The sequence below is a fragment of the Carassius auratus genome, chromosome 4 (genome assembly GCF_003368295.1).
Source record: "Carassius auratus strain Wakin chromosome 4, ASM336829v1, whole genome shotgun sequence".
NCBI lineage: Eukaryota > Metazoa > Chordata > Actinopteri > Cypriniformes > Cyprinidae > Carassius > Carassius auratus.
Genome location: NC_039246.1, coordinates 16,633,718 through 16,655,882, shown reverse-complemented (window position 1 = coordinate 16,655,882; position 22,165 = coordinate 16,633,718). Strand labels below are relative to the sequence as shown.

Genomic DNA, 22,165 nt, shown 5'->3' with positions numbered 1-22,165 from the left:
GGCAAGCCAGTAACAAATAGGATTGATAGTACAAACATGTTCCAAAGCTCGTTTCTGTTATATTCATTTATTTTCATTGTGACATTACCATAGGCAAAATTCACTTCAAATCCAGTAGTTTCAGAGGCTCCTCAGGACTTTTAAGCAATCAATTGAAATTTACAAGCATGTACATGAACATCTCAAATGCTATTAATAGCTAAACACAAAATACATACTACAAATACAGAAAATACAAAGCCATGAAATAGTGTTGCTCTGACATACTTCATCAGATTGTTACAGTAATATCTAAATGAATTAAAGTTGCATGGAATAATGCTAAACAGGAGTGCTTGAGCCAGTCACCTCATTTAAACACCATTGAGGACCGATAATGGCTTAAACATACAAATCCCCACACATCTGTCCTTGCCTGTATCCGTTTAGTGAGCTGTAACGAAGGCAGACATGACATTTTTAATGTCTAACCACTGCTCCAACACATCTTCAACATCCACACAATTCTAATGTGCTAAGAATATGAAAGATCATCGCTTTGTCTCTTTCTGTGGCAACCTGGTGGCAATTATTGATTCAAGTTGAGTCATTTTGATGGATTGCTCGGGTGGCTTCCTGCTTAACGCCTGTGTTCTGTATCGATGGCTTTCTCTCTTGCTCTATTCTTCATAATTAATGAACTAAAAATAGCCTAGAACAGAGCACGAGCGATTTGGTTTTGTGGCTGTTTGAACAAGGAATAAGAGGTTCAGATTAAAATTAAAGCAGACACAGTCGAAGGGCCGATATTGGAATATATCGACATCAAGGCTTAGAAAATCATTTCTTTAACTGTTTAAACAACCATAGATAACAGTGATGTCATAACGACATCATGACATCACAATCAATGACTGTCATAATTAACAAAAACATGCACACGCAATTATACCTGCAACAAGTAGGGAGAAATTTAAACTGAACTGGGTTTGCGATTCCTATTTCCTCTTAAGCAAAAAGAACAAATCAACAAGCGGCAGGCGAGCAGTTTCTTTTTTTTTTCTGCTAAAAAAAAAGCCTGCCTTTCTAATCTGGCATCTGTTATTCCAGGCACAGGCTGCGGCCGGCCATGGGAGAGACGGCATGCTGGAAGATTTTATAATTGAGAGCAGAGGTTTGATAAAGTAAGAAAATGAGCCGAAAATGTCCCCAAGCCACAATAAGAGAACCCGTCCTCTCGCTCTGAAAGGTGTAGCCTGGTTTAACCAGAAAAGATACAAGGGATTCATTTATTAGAACATGTCTGTGTGTGCATTTGTGTGTGCAAAGCCCTGGTCAGAAATCTATCTTACAAATGAAAGTGAGAAAAGGAAACCACTTTAATGTTTGCTTGAAAGTGTGACTCGACTCAAAGCTTGCGACAGTAACGATTTGACAGTAACGTGGACCCTTTCAGAGCATTAGTAGATATAGTTTAAATGTGCGCATCTAGACTGTAGTGATCTTCTTATCCTTGGTAGCCTGTTTGATGGCAGCCTGTTCGCATATGATCTCCTTGAGGCGCTGCAGCCGCATGTTCTGCACGGTCAGGTCTCCCACGCCTGTCTGGCTGCGGTGGAGGAGACTCAAAGCATTGATGTACTCCAGCTCTGTGTAGCGCACCCCTTGATCAACCACCAGGTTTAGCAGCTCGTCGGCTGTATTATACAGCATCTCATAGTACTGCCTGCAGAGAAAGACACAAGAATAAAAGAGTTGCTGTTATTTCAGAGAGTGCCATTCAAGGTTGTGAAGTGTCGCTGAACTCACATGTCACATTGGTGTTTGCAGAATGAAATAATATAGAATAAATTAAAGATAATTAAAAAAAAAAAATGTTTTTATCGTAATTCAAAATTGTACCTTATTGTGATGCTATGCATTCACAAAACTTGTCGAGAATATCAAACCATTTTTCCATGACCCCTTTGGCCCAAACATGCTGTTGACCAATGGAATGGAACAACATGCATTAAACATTAGACATACTGTAAAGTTCAAGGAGACAACTTACACATGAGTATGCATACACACACCCACACAAAGGGCTTGCAACTTCTATTTCTGCAGCAGAGGCACATTTGTAACAGGGGTGATAAGAGCTGAATGTGTTCTGACCCCATCAGAGCAGACGACTCCTCCGAATCTCTCTCTCATGCTGCATTACTCAGGCACACAGAAAAGGCCTTAGCCAGCAGGACTCTCTCTAACTCCCCTATCAAGCTGGCACACTCCTCCAGGTGCTCTGAGACTTCTGGCCCATTTTACACAACCTCTCGCTTTAAAGGTGCTCCGTACAGAGCGAACACTGGCAGAAATGGCCAATTTTAGCCTTCTCATGATGAAGCACATGTACATTTTTAAAGACATGCCAGACATCACAAAGGCCTGGAACCTGTGGAGAACCATGGAGATGCGGTGATTTCTACTATAATACAAAGATATTTTACTGAAACAGCTATATGTGTTATATGGTGCATAATTTGGTGCTTAGCATATCTAATTAAATTCCAATAATCAAAAGTCTGACTCGTATATATTAGATATCTACACAACAATTTTTTTTCCTCCAAAATTCCATTTGTGAAATTTAATGAGAAATTCTAAATAAAAAATACCAAATCGAAATGAACAACAAAAGGAGATACCAGTGCTGTATCGATACTGCATACATGATTCAACTTTGTAAATGAAACAAAGATTAGTTTGCGCAAGTTGCAATTTCAGAATAAAAACATTTTCCACACCAATTTTCGTTTTTCAGGTGTAGAGATTTGGTGGTTTTTTTATTTATTTTTTAACTTAAATTAGTAGTTAACACCTAGAAACCAACCAGAAAACCTAGCAAGATGCTAAACCCACTCAGCAACACCTAATTAACGGTATAGCAATGCCTTTGCGACAAACCACAACATCCTAGCAACTGTAAGAGCTCAAAAAATAAAATAAAAAATAAAATAAAATAAACTTTAAAATCTATAGGCAAACTTTACAGTCTAAGGCCAATTTTACAGTGGAGGCGGTTTAAAACAAACTCAGCAAGACTTTATTCCATTTCTCGAAGATTAGAGGGGAAATGTAATGGAAACCAAACAGACGATCAGTCCACTAGCTGGAAATGGAGCGCTAAATGAAAGACAGAAACACATGCTCAAATATCTCAGATATCTGCTGTCTTCTACTAAACCTTCCCGGTGAAGAAGACTTTGGAAATAATGTACTTAAGTTCTTGGAAATAATGGTGTTGCCCTTACGCCACTAAAATGCTGAGCTCTAATGCTGCAGATTAACACGAACATGAAAAATCAAGTGATCGCAGCATATTCAGCCGGTAGAAAAGTCCAGACTCAACCCATAAGACGCTGAAAAGCTTGCCAAAAAGTGTGAATGTGAGTACAAGTGCACCTGCAGGACAGAGAGAGGGCAGTTCCATTAACCCCCATTCATCTCTGACACTGAAAAAACACAGCCATTTATAACAGTCCTGACAGTACAGTGTCCCAGTAACCCTTCCTGTGCCGGGGCGTTAATCCACCAGACCTGGGCTGTCTGCTCATTAAAGCTCAAAACAGCACAGTTTCATACACAGCACATGGTTTGACAGAAAACAGCTTTGTTTTCCCAGCACAAAAGATTTAAAGAAAATCCAAACTTGCCTGTTTAAATGGATAGTATTCTAAAATTTGAATTTTATCAGTATTAACATTCTTTCTTCCATGAACACTAATGATTTCTTTTTAAAGAATATCCAAACAATTCTTACATAACAATATAATAAAAGTGAATATATAATATACATTGTTGTTCTATTAATATTTAGTTAAAATTACAGTAATAATTAATATTTTGAATTCACTTTTATTTTTATTTTTCAGGTTTTAATTAGAATTTTAGTTTTGTTTAGGTTGTGCAATTCTGTTATGTGCTTTTGACATTTTTATTGGTTCTTGATTATTTATTTTTTTATTTGTTCCCATTATTCGATTTGGCTTTAATTGATTTTTATTTCAGAGTAATTTTAGTACTTGATGTCAAATCTTTCAAATGCTATTTCAGCTTTATTTCAACAATGAATTTGTAACTGTTTTAGTTAACAATAACAAGACACTTTTCAAACAGCAGTTTATATATAGTGCTCGCCAAGCAATTTCATGGGGTCTTAAGCCAACATAAAGAGGGCAGCTGTCTATTTGTGCGCTTCTGTATGTTTGTTTGTTTGTTAGATTGGTCTGCCAACTATGACATTCTCCACACTTCATTTCACACACATTTAAAAGCATTTAGGGAAACGGCGGCGAGTTGCTAATCTGATTAACTCTCCGTGGCTTTTAAGACCACCTCCTTTCCTCTCCTCTCTCAATCCTCTCTCCCATTAGAACATAATAAAGAGCAGGAACTTCACACATAGAACCTGCACCTGTGTGTGTGTTTTCTGAGTGCCATTAAGTTTTAATTAGACTGTTTCTGTCTGTACAGTAGTGCATACAAAGGGTATTAAGCTAATTTATGATGCATGCGGTGAAGGACGCAGGGAGATGTATGTTGGCGCGAAGGGAGATGGTGAAAAAAAACTTGAATCAGCACAATTCATTTCCTCCAATTTCCAGCATGTACAATATTAAAGCCATTAAGGGCTGCTTCTGTCAGCGCATTCTCAGCAACACATTAGTAAGCGGCTGAGAGAGAGAGAGAGATGCCCAAGACGATCCTCTCCATCAAACAGAACACACATACTTGTTCCAACAGTTACAAATGCCAATGCTTTCTGTGCAAAAGAGCATATTAGGCTTTCAGGACATTCCCTCCTGCATGCCTGACAGGTCCGATTTTCCTGTTAATGGGAACATTTTGCAGACAGGCTGCTCTTTTATCAGCTGCTCTGGTCTAAAGTGAGGTGAGACTTCTGACCATGGTCTACATATTTAAAAAAAAAAAACTCAACAGGAGAGGTCCGGGATATTTTTTTTAGCTTTCAATTAGATAAATCATCATTTCAACCCAATTGCAGTTAGCGAAAATGTTAAAAACCTGACAGAAATAAAATATAAAGTACTGTTAATATATTTCAGAATGGAAATTATAATTTATTCTGATAATTTTAAACTTATAAGTGCCAATATGTCAATATACAGTAATAAACAGTAACATTTATTTACATATATTTTGCTACTTATTTTAATGCAAAAAAAGAGACTTCAGTAAGTATTGTTGAGAGATGATGAAAATAAATGACTGAATTTAGAATCAATGAATCATTACATTTATAGAACATATTTATTGAAATGGATAGTTTGATCAGATCCACAGGAATAAACTGAAATCTATTTTTACCGGGCAAATACAAAGCACATCAAAATCACTGCAATAGTCACTGTGTTGCCTAATTGTATAATAGCATCAAAAATCAATTATTTTCATAATAGCTACACAGTGGTGCCCAATGGAAGTTAGATTTTCATGGCATCTTATTACTGAAGTGATAACCGTGAAGTCAAAAACATCGCATAACGGCAGAGATGTATAAAGTACTAGAGACCCATACTTGAGTAAAAGTACAAGTGCTCTATCAAAAAAGTGACTTGAGTAGAAGTTGAAGTGCTCTTTAAGCACCACACTTAAGTAGAAGTACTAAAGTATTCAACATTGTTTGTACTTAAGTATTGCAAGTAGTCTATTTTAAAATGTACTACTCAAGTACTGAAAGTAAAAGTACAAGTACTGTGTTATGTAGTTATTAAAGAAAGTAGTCAAAAGTTTGAACATATTGTTTTTACTATTTCAAATGATTAACGTAAATGACAATCACAATTCCTTTGACTGTAACTTTTTGTAAAAAAAAAAAAAAAAAAAAAAAAAAAAAAAAACAGATTAAAGGGTTATTTCGCCCAATTTGCAAAATTATGTCATTAATTACTTACCCTCATGTTGTTTCAAACATGTAAGACCTCCGTTTATCTTTGGAACACAGTTTAAGATATTTTATATTTAGTCTGAGAGCTCTCAGTCCCTCCATTGAAGCTGTGTGTATGGTATACTGTCCATGTCCAGGAAGGTAAGAAAAACATCTTCAAAGTAGTCCATGTGACATCAGAGGGTCAGTTAAATATAAAAAATAGCAAAAACTACGACTTTATTCAGCATTGTCTTCTCTTCCGTGTCTGTTGTTAGACAGTTCAAAACAAAGCAGTTTGTGATATCCGTTTCGTGAACGAATCATTAGATGTAACCGGATCTTTTTGAAACGGTTCACCAAATCGAACTGAATCGTTTTAAACGGTTCGCGTCTCCAATACGCATTAATCCACAAATGACTTAAGCTGTTAACTTTTTTTAATGTGGCTGACACTCCCTCTGAGTTAAAACAAGCCAATATCCCGGAGTAATTCATTTACTCAAACAGTAGACTGACTGAACTGATGTGAAGAGAGAACTGAAGATGAACACCGAGCCGAGCCAGATAATGAACAAAAGACTGACTCGTTCACGAGTCAAGAACAGTTTACGAATTCGTGTCCGGATTCGAGAACCGAGGAGCTGATGATACTGCGCATGTGTGATTCAGCGTGAAGCAAACCGCCACACAGCGCTGGACCGAACTGATTCTTTTGGTGATTGATTCTGAACTGATTATGTGCTAATGTTATGCGCGCGGGCAAACCGAAGGCTTGCAATCATCGCCAATGACGTCATTACGTCGAGCGCAAAAGAACCGGTGAACTGTTTTCTTCAACCAGTTTATTGAATCGAACTGTCAGAAAGAACTACTGGTGATCCGGAAACCGATGCAACCGGTTCTTGACTCGTGAACTAGTCATTATCTGGCTCGGCTCGGTGTTCATCTCTCTCTTCACAGCAGTTCAGTCAGCACGCGCAGTCTTCTTAATCGCTTGATTCGCTCAATGATGTGCCAGCTTCATCAAACCTGCCATCTACAGTTCTGGCAGTGGTAATGTGGGTAACGAGTAACGATGCAGCACATAACAAAAATAACGGAGTAAAAGTATTAAACTCATCGAAAATATGTACTGAAGTAAAAGTGGAAGTAGGGGAAAAAAAATAATACTCTAATAAAGTACAGATACCGCCTTTTAGTACTTAAGTACAGTAGTGAAGTAGTTCTACTTCGTTACTATACATCTCTGCATAACGGTGAACAAATGCGGAAAATACAGAGCAATACATCTAGATAAACTAAACGAAAACAGATATGGAGAAAAGCCTCATGTGACTCGCACATGTGCAAACAGAAAGACCAATGTGCTGTCAAGTGCAGCTGTCGGTTTGTTTTGTGGTTATCGAGAGCGCAGTGCAGCCGCGGTGTAAACAGTCCAAGCCGTCACCCTGACACGCTGACTAAATGTCGTTTTTCCAGAAGCCTTTACAAATGGCCTCACAAGACAGGTGCTTTTCCAACAGCTTGACCTCTGACCCATACATGTCAGTCAGCCAGGCTCTGAACTCCCCTTTTCTTACTGAATTGAGAGAGCATGGTTTAGATTGTACACTGGAAAAGAGAGAACGTGATCAGCATGGCTGGTCCTCACTGCAGCATATTCTGCCATTTAGAAAGAAAGAGACTGACCTTGTGATATTTTTAGGACTTTTTGAGAACTCCCAGTGTTTTTTATATTTATTTTTATTTTTTAAATAAATTTGCATGGAAAACTTTACTTCAGAATGTCTAAACCTCTGGTTTAGAATTAAGTTCATGTACTCAGTCAGTTAGGGGTGCATTGTTAGCTAACTATGGTATTACGTTCCATTGAACTCTTTTGGTAATGACACAACTTGCTACCATAGTTGCTTTTGGGAAACACAACCTAGATTATAACTAATGATTTCAGGCATTACTTGCCATTTTTGTGTACAATAGGCATCAGATGGTCCAGTGAGTAAAACAGTTGCTAGTAGACTTTCCTATCCAACTGCACCAGGTGGGGGATCAAGTAAGCTTTACTGTCTGCACTCCCATTGGTTGCTAGCCACATTACATCATTGCTTATTTGCAAAAAGTACAAAGAATAATAATAAAAAAACTTGATAAAGTAGCTGCCTACTTATGCATCAACAAAATGTTGATTTAATGTTTTTGAAAGAAGCCTCTTATGCTTGCATCAAGTCTGCATTTATTTGAGCAAAAACAATACTATTTTAAAATATTATTACAATTTAAAATAACTGTTTTCTATTTTAATACATTTAAATGTAATGTATTCCTGTGATGCAGAGATACATTTTTAGCTACCATTACTCCAATCTTCAGTGTCACATGATCTTTTAGAAATCATTATAATATGCTGATTTGCTGTTTAAGGAAAATTTCTTGTGAATCACTATTGATTTTTTTTTTTTCAGTCAAAACTCAAAAGAACTGCAATTTGGAATTATAATATATGTATCTACTGATTCAAAATGCGGATCATACAGATGTATAAATAGGTTCTGGGATAGTTTGTCCTTATGCTATGAGCGATTCTATCCATTTCAGATCTTTAACTAATATACAGTAACACTGGAGTTAAAAACACATACATACATCACAAACAGCAGTTTCTTGCCAGGTCTGGGTGAAGTTGATTAGACATTACTGAGGCACCTGCAGGACTCTGGGACATGGCCTGGCTCAGTCTAGGGCTGTGAGCAGATGGTGTGTGTGTGTATGTGTATGAGTGTGAGCATGTAGCGAGAGTAAAAGCACTCTGGTTTTGCTTGGGGACTGGACCAACACCATGCGCGCAAGGTCATTTCAATGAAAAACTACTAGTGAAGTTGTTTACTCCTGATTTAAACATCAAAACCTCCGGCAGTAGCCCTGCGCACTCAAATTACACTTTTGTACTCTTAAATAAATAAATGTGCTAACTGCTCAGTTTCTTTCTCCACTGACGCAGTGTTTCTCATCACTAGATGGCACTGTGACCAAAGCCTGCCGTAGGAGAGGAGTGCCGCTGGGTTTGGCCACTGCACTGCTCAGCTTTAACTCAAATCGATGGTTATTACTGTGTCCTTGGCCCAGTCGCCCACAGCAAGCATTCAGATGGGAGAGTGGCCAACGATTCCCCTTCTTCCTCATGGGCCTTTCTCCATCTCCCAGCATCCACATATATGCCTCCATCTCTCGCAATGAATCCCTCAACACAACGGCGTTTACACACTCGAAGCTGAATGTAAATGACAAGGGTACAGCTGCAAAAGTCTAGTGCTATATTGCTCCTTTATTATCTTGTTCATGAGGATAATAACAAAGTATTCATAAGGGGTTTACAGAGAGATGTGCTCCTGTGCTCTCTGCTGTGTGTGTGTGTTTGTGTGTTGGAGGGGTCAATCAGAGGAGCCTTGATAGAGCAAACAATGTACTGTAATTCCAGTCACCACCTGTACCACACATACATCACATGACATCATATATGAAGGAGAGAGACAGAGAGACAGAGAGAGAGTTGTTGGGGGGGGGGGGGGGGGTCAATAAGCCAGCGCTGTAATAATCATGCAAGAAATCCGCCGGGTATTGATTCCCATTGTTTGTACAGCAAAATGCACATTACTCCATTTAATTTAACTGCCCTGACAGTGATCTTCCCATAAAAATATAGAAACATGCTGTTAGTTATAGGCTGACTGGAAAGAGCTGATATTTATTAACTGAAACCCCGCCCCCCCACCCCAACCCTCAATGTTTTAAACCTTTTCATTAACTGGAAAAGAATGCAAAACTAAACATTCAAATGACTTGAAAACAAACAAAATAATAATTACAATTTTACACATTTACATGTGTGTGCGCGTGAGTAAAGAGGCTCATTATCTGTTAATTGTGTTTATCTACATTAATTGATCTATATTTTCTTCTTTGTTCGTATTTATGTGATGTTCATTACTTCAAGGTTAGTCTGAAAAAAAAATCCCAGGGAAATTAGCTTTAGTTTTAAAAATGATTTATATAAAAATACTAATAAAAGATTATACTAAGTATTAAAGTAAACATAAAAAGGTTCCTATTATGTTTTTTTAAACTTTAGTTAGTATTGTAATGTTGCTGTTTGAGCATAAAAAAGATCTGCAAAGTTACAAAGCTCAAAGTCCACTTCAAAAGGAGATATTTTATTTAACATAAATCACTTTTCAAAAACTACAACGAACGACTCGTTTGGACTACAACAATATTTTCCGGGATTTGTGACATCACAAATAATGACGAATGGGACGTGGCTGGTTGATCAGCACTAGAGAAGACAATGAGTGTTATTACTAAAGCCCCTTTCATACTGCACATTGGACCTGGAAAACTGACGGGTTGAATTCTGTGTAAAAGCAAACACGTCCCGGGATTGATTCCGGGACTGATCCCAGGTCGGGGACCTAGTAATATTGCCGGGTTAAGTCCCGGAAAAAAGAGCTCTGTGTGAACAAAAGCCAGATCTAATGCCGTGTCGTAGTGATAATGCACATTATCGCGCGACTCTTTTACCGGGTGTTTTGAAGGCAGATCAATTTTCGCGACAAAAAAATATGTGCAAACTGTAATGAATCATATTCTGGGTAATCATTGGCAGTGTGAAAGTGCAAAATCTAGCGACCCGGGAACAATTGTCGGGACACGTTACCCGTGTATTTGCCGGAATCGCAGTGTGAAAGGGGCTTATGTCTATCTACCGCCACCTTCTCCATTTTTCTTGACGTTCTCTTTGTTATGTAAACGACAGGTCTTGCTACTTGCTTGTCATTGGACAGCTGTCAAAAAGGCGCTTAACGTAGGGCTTTTTTTCCAGAAAAGTTTAACTTTTTTTAAACTTGAAAAGATACTCTGAGCTGCAGAAAAAGACACTGACAGTGACACTTAAAAAAGCGCTCATTACTTTTCTGAAAACGCGGGTTACTCCATAGGATTTCAATATAAATAAGACACTGGTAGCTTCAAAAAAGACGACAAGTGTGAACATAGCTTTTTATACGATTTCATTAAACCTGCTGGCTGAGGAGTTGCTCAGGCAAGCTGATTTTGAAATGATGTCGTTTTGCACATCCCTACCGAGAATAGTTATGTATTCTACCTGGCAAAATCCAGATCAGCCTCGCGTGACATGGTGATGTTCGTCAGGTTCTGCTGGAGCACAAAGATATTTCTGCACATCTTCTTGATGCCGGACTCACTGATGCGCTTGAAGTACTGAGCTCCGTTTATCAGAATACAAGAGATCAGGTGACCCAGACCTGCACCGAGACAGGAAGATAGTCAGAAAAGAAATAATGCTTCAGGCATCAGCTTCCTGTTGAGGCAAGAAGTCACTCACCCTCAAAGATGTACTGAAACTTGTGCTGCTGCAGGGCAGCTCCCATCACTTCCTCTATGGCACTGATGTCCTTATTCAGCTTCACCACCAGGGGGTCGTAGTCCATGCTGGCTGCATTAGCCACGATGGCGTAGTTTCCTTGTTTTGCCAGAGGGATCAGATAATGGAAACAGTGGACCCTGATGGGGCAGAGACGACAGGCAAGGAATGACAATTACAGGCTGTGACAGATAAGAACTTTCCTGAAGCTTGAGATATGACTTGTTTGAATTCACACAGGATTTCACCTAAAAATGAATAATTTCCACATGAAAAACTCTTTTCATCAGACTTTCCTGGAAAAACCGCAATTAAGATGCCTTTGATCATGTGCACTAATTATTTTCACATTTGATATATTTCATACATTTTTTATTTTAAAAGGGAGTTTGTATTAATGCCCCGTATGACATATAGGCCTACAGTATTAAGGTCAAAAATAATAGATAGAATAACTAATTAATTCATTTATAGTATAACAATATTGTATATATATATATATATATATATATATATATATATATATATATATGATAAATTAATACATTTTATTCTGTTTCAATAATAAGAAAAAACTTTTTATGAATAATATTTCCAGATAATAAAATCTACACATTTCCCTAAAATTCTGTTGGAAAATTTAGAGCATTTCCACATAATCTATCCTCAGGGTACTACCACATAATCTAAATTACCATTAAATGTAAGAAATAATGAAAACCAGTTTGAACATGTGAGTAATTGTTATCATTTGCGAGTAGTGTTAATGTCATCGGTCCACAGAGAAATGCCAGATGCTGGTAGTGGATATCTCGCTTAACTCTATAAAGGCTGAATGAACTGGGATGATGGAACATCCTGTGAGCAGGTGCATGTGTGTTTGGGGGGAGGGGGGGGGGGTACAATCTGTGAAGTGTTCATGGACTAATAAACCTGTGTATAGGTGCACAAAGAAAGAGCATTCTTGAGACAGAAAGAGAGAGAAGGTTAGATGGAGACGTTTCCATAATGGCCTCCAACAGCCCTGCAATAAACCTCCTCTTTCTCATTCAGCATTAGAATAGCTTTAAGCGAAGGCGCCCGCTACCAAACCATAAAGCCTGCATCCTCTTCTTCTTACCTTCTCTTATAGCTTAATTTACCCTCAAGCACTGTCAGGGGAAATTTGCTTGATGGAAAAAGTCAATAACGCGTAACATGGGAGCTGCAAGTTATTGTTTCCAAATCATAAACAGGATCGCATAAGCTAAATGATATCAGAGAATAATCAGGCGAGCGGGAGGGAGGGTCTGTGGAGGAGGGCAGCAGAGTGAATGACCCATCGGTGCTCTTTTGGGCCGGGCAAACTCTTAGGAAGATTTTAAATTACGGCCCATTTCATTCTGATAGAGATGATGGTCTGCAGCATTTAAGTTGTTGTTTGTGTGAAGATATCTTAAGACTTGAGCATGGAGTCCTACTTTCAGATTGAGATGAAGTGGTCAGACCTACCTGATCTCCAGATGAAGCACCAGAAGGCAGCGGTCAGCGATGTCCTGGAAGGAACTGGAGAGGTCAGTCAAAGTCTGAAGGATCTGCTCTCGATTGCGGACGTTCTCGCTGTTCAGCTGAGCATCTGAGCCTGGGGATACACCTAGACAAAAGAATATAAAAAGAGAGTCTGAGCCATAAAGCAAAACAGAAGAACACATTTATAGCCAGTATACCAACACCATGTGGAAATACTTCTCAGACTTCCTAATAGGTAATGCCAACAGATATACCAAGCACATGTAGGTATGGTGTGCTGGTGTCGACATATTTCGGCCATGTAATATTTGTTTAATCACTTGCATAATTCAGAAGCACCTAGCATAAACACATTGAATTAAACATGAATTTTTCATGTAGAAAGACCTAAAACATACTCCAATAATGTTTATTTACTTTTTCAAAAAAACTTTTTTTTTTTTTTTACAGTGTAGTCAATGAGATGCAAGCACACATATGGTCACAGGATGACTGTGTGTGTGTGGGACACTAGGCGATCAATGAGGCACGAGAGATGATGGACACTGACTTCCTGTAACTCTCTGAAGCATGTCTCTGCACTTCTGAAGGTCACTTTCACACACACACAAACAAATCTCACGGTATGTAGAGAAGTATTTGTGTGTGGACGTGTTTGCTGTGCTGATGGATGCCAGTTTGCTCACGTAGTGGCTCTGGGTCCCTTGTGTTTGTTCAGGAGAATGGCCACTGCCATTGAGCAATTATATATACACACAGACCAATGTCAAAAGACATGAAAAGAGCCGCAGCACTTGCATATGTGTGTGTTCACTCGGTAGTTAATTACTGTCTGTCTATAACTCTTATTAGAAATAAGGTTTGTAGGAGATAAGGGTGTGTTTGGCATGGAATGATTAAAAACGCTTGAAGACAAGAAGTGCAAATATAGCAGTGATGACCAAGGGGTAGATTAGAGGCACTGGGTCACTGAGGACTGATATTTTATTCAAAAGAGCGTAGAAAATTCCCCATATGTGACCTCCGATTGATAACAAAACTGTCAAGCCATTGTAACAAGCAAACAGTCCTATTTGTCAGGGTAATTCAAACCGAGTACCAAATCAGTAATTATATTTTTCCCAAAGAGTTCTACACTAATTTACTCACATTCATATAACCTGTTTGACCTTATGTGGAACACAAAAGGAGATGTTTTTGCTGATCTTTTCCTTACAATAAAGGGAGATGGAGATACTGTGTGTGAAGAAGCTAATGACACTGGTTCTTGTGTGTCTCATAATCAAGGTTGAATATGTAGAGGCATTGTGTTCAAGAATGAGGTGATGAAGCTTATGAGTAGGCCTGCTTGATTATTTTATAATTATTTCTATTAGTGTAATCATGATTATTTAACACAATTATGAGTGGGCCACATGACCAAAGATTTATTTAAAGATACCGGTATATTTACTTAATATATATCTTCTGTAAATAAGGTTGCTACTACATCTACATTTTAGATACCAGCGGAATTTCACAATTCTCAATGCCACAGCAGAATACTAGGGTAAGTCTTAAGGTTAAAATTAAAAGTCCTCAAAAACGACTGAAGAATAATTCAACAGTCAGTAATACAATAAAAATAAAAACACACACGATAACACAATTAACAGAGGATACAAATTAATCAAACAGATCAAATGTAAACATAAAACGGCAAGGTCTTCACTGTAAGAACTAAACTTTTTATTTTCTTATTAAAGAACAGTGAGTGATTTTCGTTGTCTTTTGTTGTTTGATTTCATATTAAACACAGTTGGCAGCAGGAATATTAGCCTGTTACCACTTACACCGATACACAGATCCAATTTACTGTTACGCATGCATTTTCATTCTCAACTGTTTACGACGATGGTTTACGTGAACAATCACCAAGCACGCATCTTTACGTGCATTTGACCATTCAGGCACACACTATAAGATAAAAGGAAGATCAGTTTAAGTTCTCTTTTGCCCTTTTAAAAAACACAAATAGATCCAATTAACTTTAATAAATCAAGCACTACCTTACATTACGAGAAGTTTGTGAAGTGGGTGGAATGGGGAACAATAATAGTTTTATCTTGATTATTGTATTTTCATAATCGGGCAAACAACCTTCTATTACTTCACTTATATATTCTAAATTACTATCATTTATGTTTAAAGAATTTACATTTTTGAGTGTACTATTTGTTGAACTTAAAATTTTAATAAAGTTATTGTATGTACATAAAATTTATTTGAATATGTTATTTATAGAATACGTTATTTATCATATTTATAATATTTAATAATTTTCATTGCCATTTTCAAACAAAGCTAATACAAACTACTTCACAGCTCTCTATGAAGCTTTTAATCATTATCTGCTTCTGCACAGTCAGCCAAAGTAAAACTGTTCTACCAGTCGGGTGCAACCGAAAAATGCTGTTTATTTAAACCAGTTCATCATTTTAGTGAAATCTGGAACTTCGCTTTTCATAAACAGCATGATCCAGACATCCAGAGTGTACTACAAATCCAAAGGATGCCAATGCTGCACGCCAATTAACCTGCATGTTTGCATTATGCAGTTGGTGTGAATTCTATCCATGTGTAAAGCTGTTTGTCAAGTTGTGTGTTTATTAACACATGTGTGCTCATGTATACACACGCCAACTGTCAGTGAACGACTGAGTGCAGCGGCATGTGGTAAAGAATGGCTGCTCCACTGAAAGTCTGTGTGTGCCAGGACCCCCTGCCCCAGACCCCCCACTGGGGGCGCGAGAGAGAGATGGGGCCTGCTGTCCATCGCCTCTGAGCTCACCCTGCTGCGACGGTATGATCAAGGCTGCGCCACATGAGGCGGCCAATTTAGAGACACAAACAGACTAATTGAATGTCTTCTTCTGTCTTCCTTTAACTTATAGGCTTTTAAATTTCTTGTATCGGAGGTTGTGTGCTTGCGTAGATGCGAGTCTGTGTGCGTGTGTTGGGCTCATCCAATTATTTCCAAATCCTATCTCGCCTAAGCGTCTGTTCGATGCCATCTGTGAGAGGGTGGCACTCATAAAGACAGAGAGCGAGCGAGAGAGCGGAGATCAATCATTTGCTGATACCCTTCTTTACGACTACGTCCCACTGGCTGTCAGGGTGAAGTTTAAGCACAGCGGCTCAGCCCAAAAACTGCTGTTGAAAAACTGCATCATCTCGCCGCACACCTCCCACCGGCTGTTAAACACCGCGCTCTAATAAACAAGATATCTGACCTCTGCGGCAGTGGAGGGAGAAGGAGAGAGACAGAAGGCTCATGAATGATGCATGTGATTGGCTGAGAGCGTTAATTATTCGGCTGCAGTAACAGCGGCGACATCTGCATGGGGAGAGCCGAGCTCTGTCTGCTGGCGACCTTTGACCTCACTGCGTCAGCACTACGACTTGCCGGTTAAGCCTTCAGGATAGGACTTGAGAGGAGGGAGAAAGAACAGGAAAACAAGTGGTGCCTTCGGTTAAAACTATTCCAGAAATTAAAGTGTGCCTGTGTGCATCCACACACATTATGCTAATAGATGGAAAGCAGACCTTTACTGTTGGCGATAAAGGTACTTTAAAAACTCCCAAAACCAACAGAACGTTTGACCCAAGACTTTTTCTTTGGCACTGAAGGCTATAAATGCTCAAAGCTCTGCGTCTGTTCTTCAATAATCTCCCGAGAGCTATAAGAAGATGGATTTTGAAGCATGTGAAAGGCAGGGGGTTGTTTGGACAACAGACTTAAGAGTTCTGTGTTTTGTTTGTCTAGCCAAGGTGGGTATAAGTTGGTAAAAGGTCTTGTTTTAAGGCATAAGTGCAATGGTCACAAGAACGTAATGGCATTATGTTGCAGGCGTCCCGAGTTTGAATCCCGGTTCGAGGACATTTCCTGATCCCACCCATTTCTCTCTTCCCCACTTTGCATCCTGTCTACTCTACACTATCCTATCCTAATAAAAGCAAAATGGCAAAAATATTTTTTTTCAGTATTAAGGTTATACGTAAACTACGAAGAGAACGTGTGCTGAATAAATGTGACTGAACCAAAGAAAGTAATGTGAACAAATAATTAATAACATCATCTCATAGCATCTCAAATTCTTTCTGAAACGCCGGAGTAAAAGCCTGTTATCAAAATGATTAGCCACTTTTACCTTCAAGAAGTGTCTGACATAAGGCATTTACCACCAATTGCTAGCAAAAAGTGTTTATCCAAGTAATGCATTACCTTTAGCAAAAGAGCCATAGTGGCTCTTACTTTTTATATTGCACCAGTATAAGAGACTTTAAATGGAAATGCTGCATTATCTGTGAACTGTTGCTATATTCAGTTTTTAGTTAACAGCATTCGCATACACTAACACAGCTTCCCTTATATTTCATCTGAATGTACTGTATCCATTCAAGTAGCATCTTGAGCACATGAGATGTCTGAACACTCAGAGAGTGAAAAATACAAACAGCATTAAGAAAAAAAGCCCTGATAGACACACACAAGGGAGGACATACAGAAACAGAGCTAGCCTGAGAAAATTAGGCCGCAGATAAATTTGAGCAGGATTCCATGCTACGAAAAGTCTCCCAGATGGGCAATGAGACGCAAACCCTCAGTGTCTTCATGACCAATCAAAGCCCATCGATTTCTACCCAAACAGCAGGTCCAAGACTGAAGAACGTATTTGATTGCATTAAGATTCAACACCATGATGCTGAAGAGCAGGATTATCACACGCATCTTATCGCGGAGGTCCGAGTGTTTGTTTTTGCATAGACTGGAGACATGGAGATTGAGCAATGCCACGAATTAAACTCACTGAGACAAGGACAAGGTCTCTCTGTCTGTCTGACAAACCAATACTTCTAGAGCACAAACGCCACATCAGGGTAGTCACAGGTGCATGAAGGATGTCTCTTCCTGACCGCGGTGGGCCTTCGCTTTAAAAAGACAAGGGCAAAAGAGCTCTTTCTCTCTCTGTCTAGGAACTCTCTTCACTCTATCCACTTCAAAGCTCAGTCTCTGGTGGTGAGACGCTGTTTAATCTCCCCCACATTACACTAGCAAACGTGTATTAGTCTGCAAGACAAGACAGGAGAAAATGACTTGTTCATACCTGACTGGCTCCATAATATAAAATCCAATTTAAGGGGGGGGGTTACAGAGATAAGGGTTTCCGTCGGCGACGGTCCCATCAGCTCAGCAAACACTAAATAATGAACAATGCTGAAGCTGTCCCACCATGATAAAACACTCCATTACGGCTTCTGCACAGAACTAATGGTAATTACACCACATCCTCCACCGCGCTTTTATTGAATTTTTATCTGCTCCGGACGCGAGTCGCTATGAAGCAGTCTTTACCCAAAAAACTGAAGTAACAATAGTTTTAAAATAGCTTATTTACAGATTTTAGTGAAAGAAGTGGAGGACATTCTGACGGTATTGTGTGAAGTTTGACTGATGTGGGTGGGGTGACGTTAGAAATGCAGAGCTGAAGTTTCACTGAAGTCTTGAAACGGAATATTCTCAAGTCACTGTAACAACTTATGTAAAAATACAGTTCTTCTTTTGAACTAATGAACTAAATTCTATCAGTTCTGATGAACTGGCAAAATACAACTCGGCACACAATGAGGTCTAAAAGTTGGGAGACACTGGGAGTTAAGTCGAATTTACTAGACTTAACTGGAAAAATACATAGTACATTTAAGGATTATGAAAAAGCCCCAAAACAAAAAAATTAAAAAATAAATAAAAAATAAAAAACAGCTACGACTTAAAATGAATGAGAAATATTGTTTCAATTTTAAATGTTTAAATAATGTATATAATTATTTAAATGAATTATAATAAAATGAACTTGATTATTGAATGTAATTATTTAAATTAAAAAATAAAAATAAAAATAAATAAATATATATATATATATATATATATATATATATATATATATATATATATATTTAAAATGTAAAAATATAATTTAATATACCTTTTTAAATAAAATAAAAAATAAATAAATACTAATAACATTGTACTGGAAATACAAGCTGAAGGATTAAGGAAAAACTTACTACTTAATTAATAAAATATGTTATTATTACTATTTATATATTTTTTTAATTTGTTTTAAAAAGTGCACATACCATATACCACATACACAAAATCAGGTTAATTTTTTAGTTCAAATGATCACTTACCAAAATGTTTTATGAAAATTGAAAACATTTTGCGTCACAAAAAATTGTGACACACTTTCATCACTGGACAAACCTCCAGCCAAACCATAAACACACACACACTCACTGGAGCTCTGGGGCAGGTTGCTGAAGAAACCCCTGAGGCGAGTGGCAAGCCACTCCATGCTCTCCTGCAGGTTAGCGAGGGCCTTCAGATCACTGACGTCCCTAAGAATCTCATTCTGAGGAATCAGCTTATCACCCAGATTCCCCGTCAGAACCTCCGACTCCTTGGCAAATGCAGCCCTGTGAGAGACAGAAGGAGAAATAATGAACATTTGTGTTTTAACGCATGCTTTCCCTTACTCTCCTTCTCATAACCACAGCAGCAGCTGATGCTGAGCTTCACGGGCACATTCAGATAAATGATGCTCAAGCAAATCTATAAAGTCAGTATTTTCTTTTACCTCCTCTACAGGTCTGTAATGGATGTGGGAGAAAAAAATCCACGCGGCTCATTTCTGAGCACTGTGAAATTCCTTAAGATAAAATGCAGCGTCTATTGAACGGAGGACTTTTTAACAAGCTTTTATCGCTCTGTATAGGATTGCCATACATGTGCCGTAATCCCTCTTTAGCTGATGAAACTGTCAGGGTCATTTATATGATAAAAGCCTCCCAAGCGCTGTCTGCGCTTAGCTTCAACAGGTCGGCTAGATTGGATTTTCTCTGTCCCACATAACCAGTTCATTTATTTATTGTACAATTGCAGGCCATGGCACATCCAAACCGACGGGCGAACACTTTGAGGGCAATTTTGATAAAAACGAAGGTCCCCCTCCCTCTCGCCCAATCAAAGTTTTCCTCATACTTGTGTCTTCTTTAATTCAAGTGTGCACTTGAGAGGAAAAGGAAGAAAGGGAGGGAGACAGAGCGAGCAAGTGAATTGAAAACAGAATTGCCTGTGTGTTTGGGATGCTGGAATGTTCCGGCAGATATAGTGTGATTGCCTGAAGTTGTATTTGTTGTTGTTCAAAGATGTCTGCGGAGGCTATAAGGGCCAGATTTCATCCTCTGTAACACAGCACACAAGCAGAATACCAAAATGCTTTGTCTGTGTCAAACAGCTAAAAATAAACCTTCATTTTCAACGAAGACAGAAAGCCCAAATGCAATTTCTGAAGTTGAGTACATAAGTGTGTTTATTGATCTCTTTACAGGACGTAGAGGGTTGTGGATCGGTGTTACACAGCAAATGTCCCACGGCGTCTCTGGCTATGTGTTAACCTGCTCGGATGTGAGCTGATAGGAGTTGTGTGAGTGTGTTTGTATATACTGTGTGCTCTGTGATGAATCTGTGTGGTGAGCTCACATTGGGGACAGTGTGTATTTGTAGTATGTATGTGTGTATTAGCGTGGGCTCTCACCGTGTGAAGTCCTCTTCCTCTTCCCTCTTCTGTCGGAGCTGTCTGGGTTGGGTCATGCTGGCCCAGTTGGGCAGAGACTGCAGCAGGCGGCTGATGTCTTCATCTTTAGCCCAGGACGCGCTAATGGTCAGCTTCTCCTCGCATTGAACGATACCCCTTCAACACACACACACACCACACACACAACAGACTTAAAACCAATTCAGGACTAAACTTTGGGAACAGAGAAAATAAAGAGAATGACATAACATAACATAACATCACATAACATCACAAAAAGGAAATTATATATATATATATATATATATATATATATATATATATATATATATATATATATATATATATATATATATATATATATATATATATATATATATATATATTAGTGCTGTAAAACGATTAATCACATCCAAAATAAACGTTTTTTTTTACATAATATGTGTGTGTGTGTGTGTGTGTGTATATTTATTCTGTATATATAAATATGCACACAAGCATGTATATATTTAAGAAAAAAATATGTTTTGTTTATATATTAAATATATTAATATATGATATAGTTTATATGAATATCAATAAATACAAGTTAATAAATGTACATATTTTCAAAATATATGCTGTAAGTGTGTGTCTTTATATATGCATAATAAATATACACAGTACACACACATATATTATGTAAACAAAAACATGTTGCAAGCTAGATTTGAACCTAAATTGTTCATAATGTGCTAAACGCTGGTCTGACACATTATAATCTTCCTTCTGAATAACATTTTAATTTTTCAATAAAAACTTTTTTACATATTTTATATTTGCAATATATTTAATATAAGTTCATTTAATTATAACCATTAAACATTTGTATATTTGTTTTACTGGTAATAAATGTTATGTTATATATATATATATATATATATATATATATATTATACAAAATTCTAAAATGTACACAAATATAAATAATCTAAATTATTATATGATATGATATGATATGATATGATATGATATGATATGATATTATATTATATTATATTATATTAGTTCATGTTAATGTACACTGCAATAGCTAAAATACTATGGAATGTATTTTCACACTTTTAAACGTTCATTATCTAGTGTTTCGTTAAGTACTATATAATGATGTTGTTAATGACTTGTAAATGGAAGTAATCATAAAGTGTGATGAAACGCTGCGTAAGTAGCTAAAATAAGAACAAAGTGTATGATTGGCTCAGGAAATGGACAAGCTCCATTTCACTTCACATCTTAAAAATGCCAAAATATGAAGATGAACCGTAAGTTCAGATAAATGTCTTCAATATTGCGTAAGCGGACCATTAAAAGTGTGCACTGGATGACAGCTGAACACGGTTCTGCAAAAGAGTTCGGGTGATACAGAGAGGCAGACGAGGCCGCGGATGAATGAACTGTTATTGTCTGCGACGTGCAGATTGATTGAACAGATCATGTAGAACGTAATGCAGTGCATTTCACTCATCTTATGGATGAGAAAGAGGGAGAGAACAAAAGAAAGACAGAGAAGGAGACAAAGAGAGAGACAGATTGGTAGCATGTGATTATTGTGCGAGGAAACGGCTGCTTCTGCACTTTCTATCCATGATTGAGCTCAGTTCAGACCCCTGCTGACTTACACATATGTGA

General features: G+C 37.9%; 1 protein-coding gene across 1 annotated transcript in view; it reads right to left on the bottom strand.

Annotated features, from left to right (window-relative positions):
- Positions 1-1,058: 1,058 nt before the first annotated feature.
- The window catches only part of LOC113060773 (exocyst complex component 4-like), a 115,576-nt gene continuing 94,469 nt past the window's right edge, over positions 1,059-22,165 (bottom strand). The window contains exons 13-18 of the mRNA XM_026229948.1: positions 20,498-20,653; positions 19,198-19,376; positions 12,840-12,981; positions 11,310-11,488; positions 11,070-11,229; positions 1,059-1,705 (exon numbers count right to left, since the gene is read on the bottom strand). Coding sequence (XP_026085733.1) covers positions 1,468-1,705; positions 11,070-11,229; positions 11,310-11,488; positions 12,840-12,981; positions 19,198-19,376; positions 20,498-20,653 — 1,054 coding nt within the window. The 3' untranslated portion in view covers positions 1,059-1,467. The remainder of the gene's footprint in view (positions 1,706-11,069; positions 11,230-11,309; positions 11,489-12,839; positions 12,982-19,197; positions 19,377-20,497; positions 20,654-22,165) is intronic.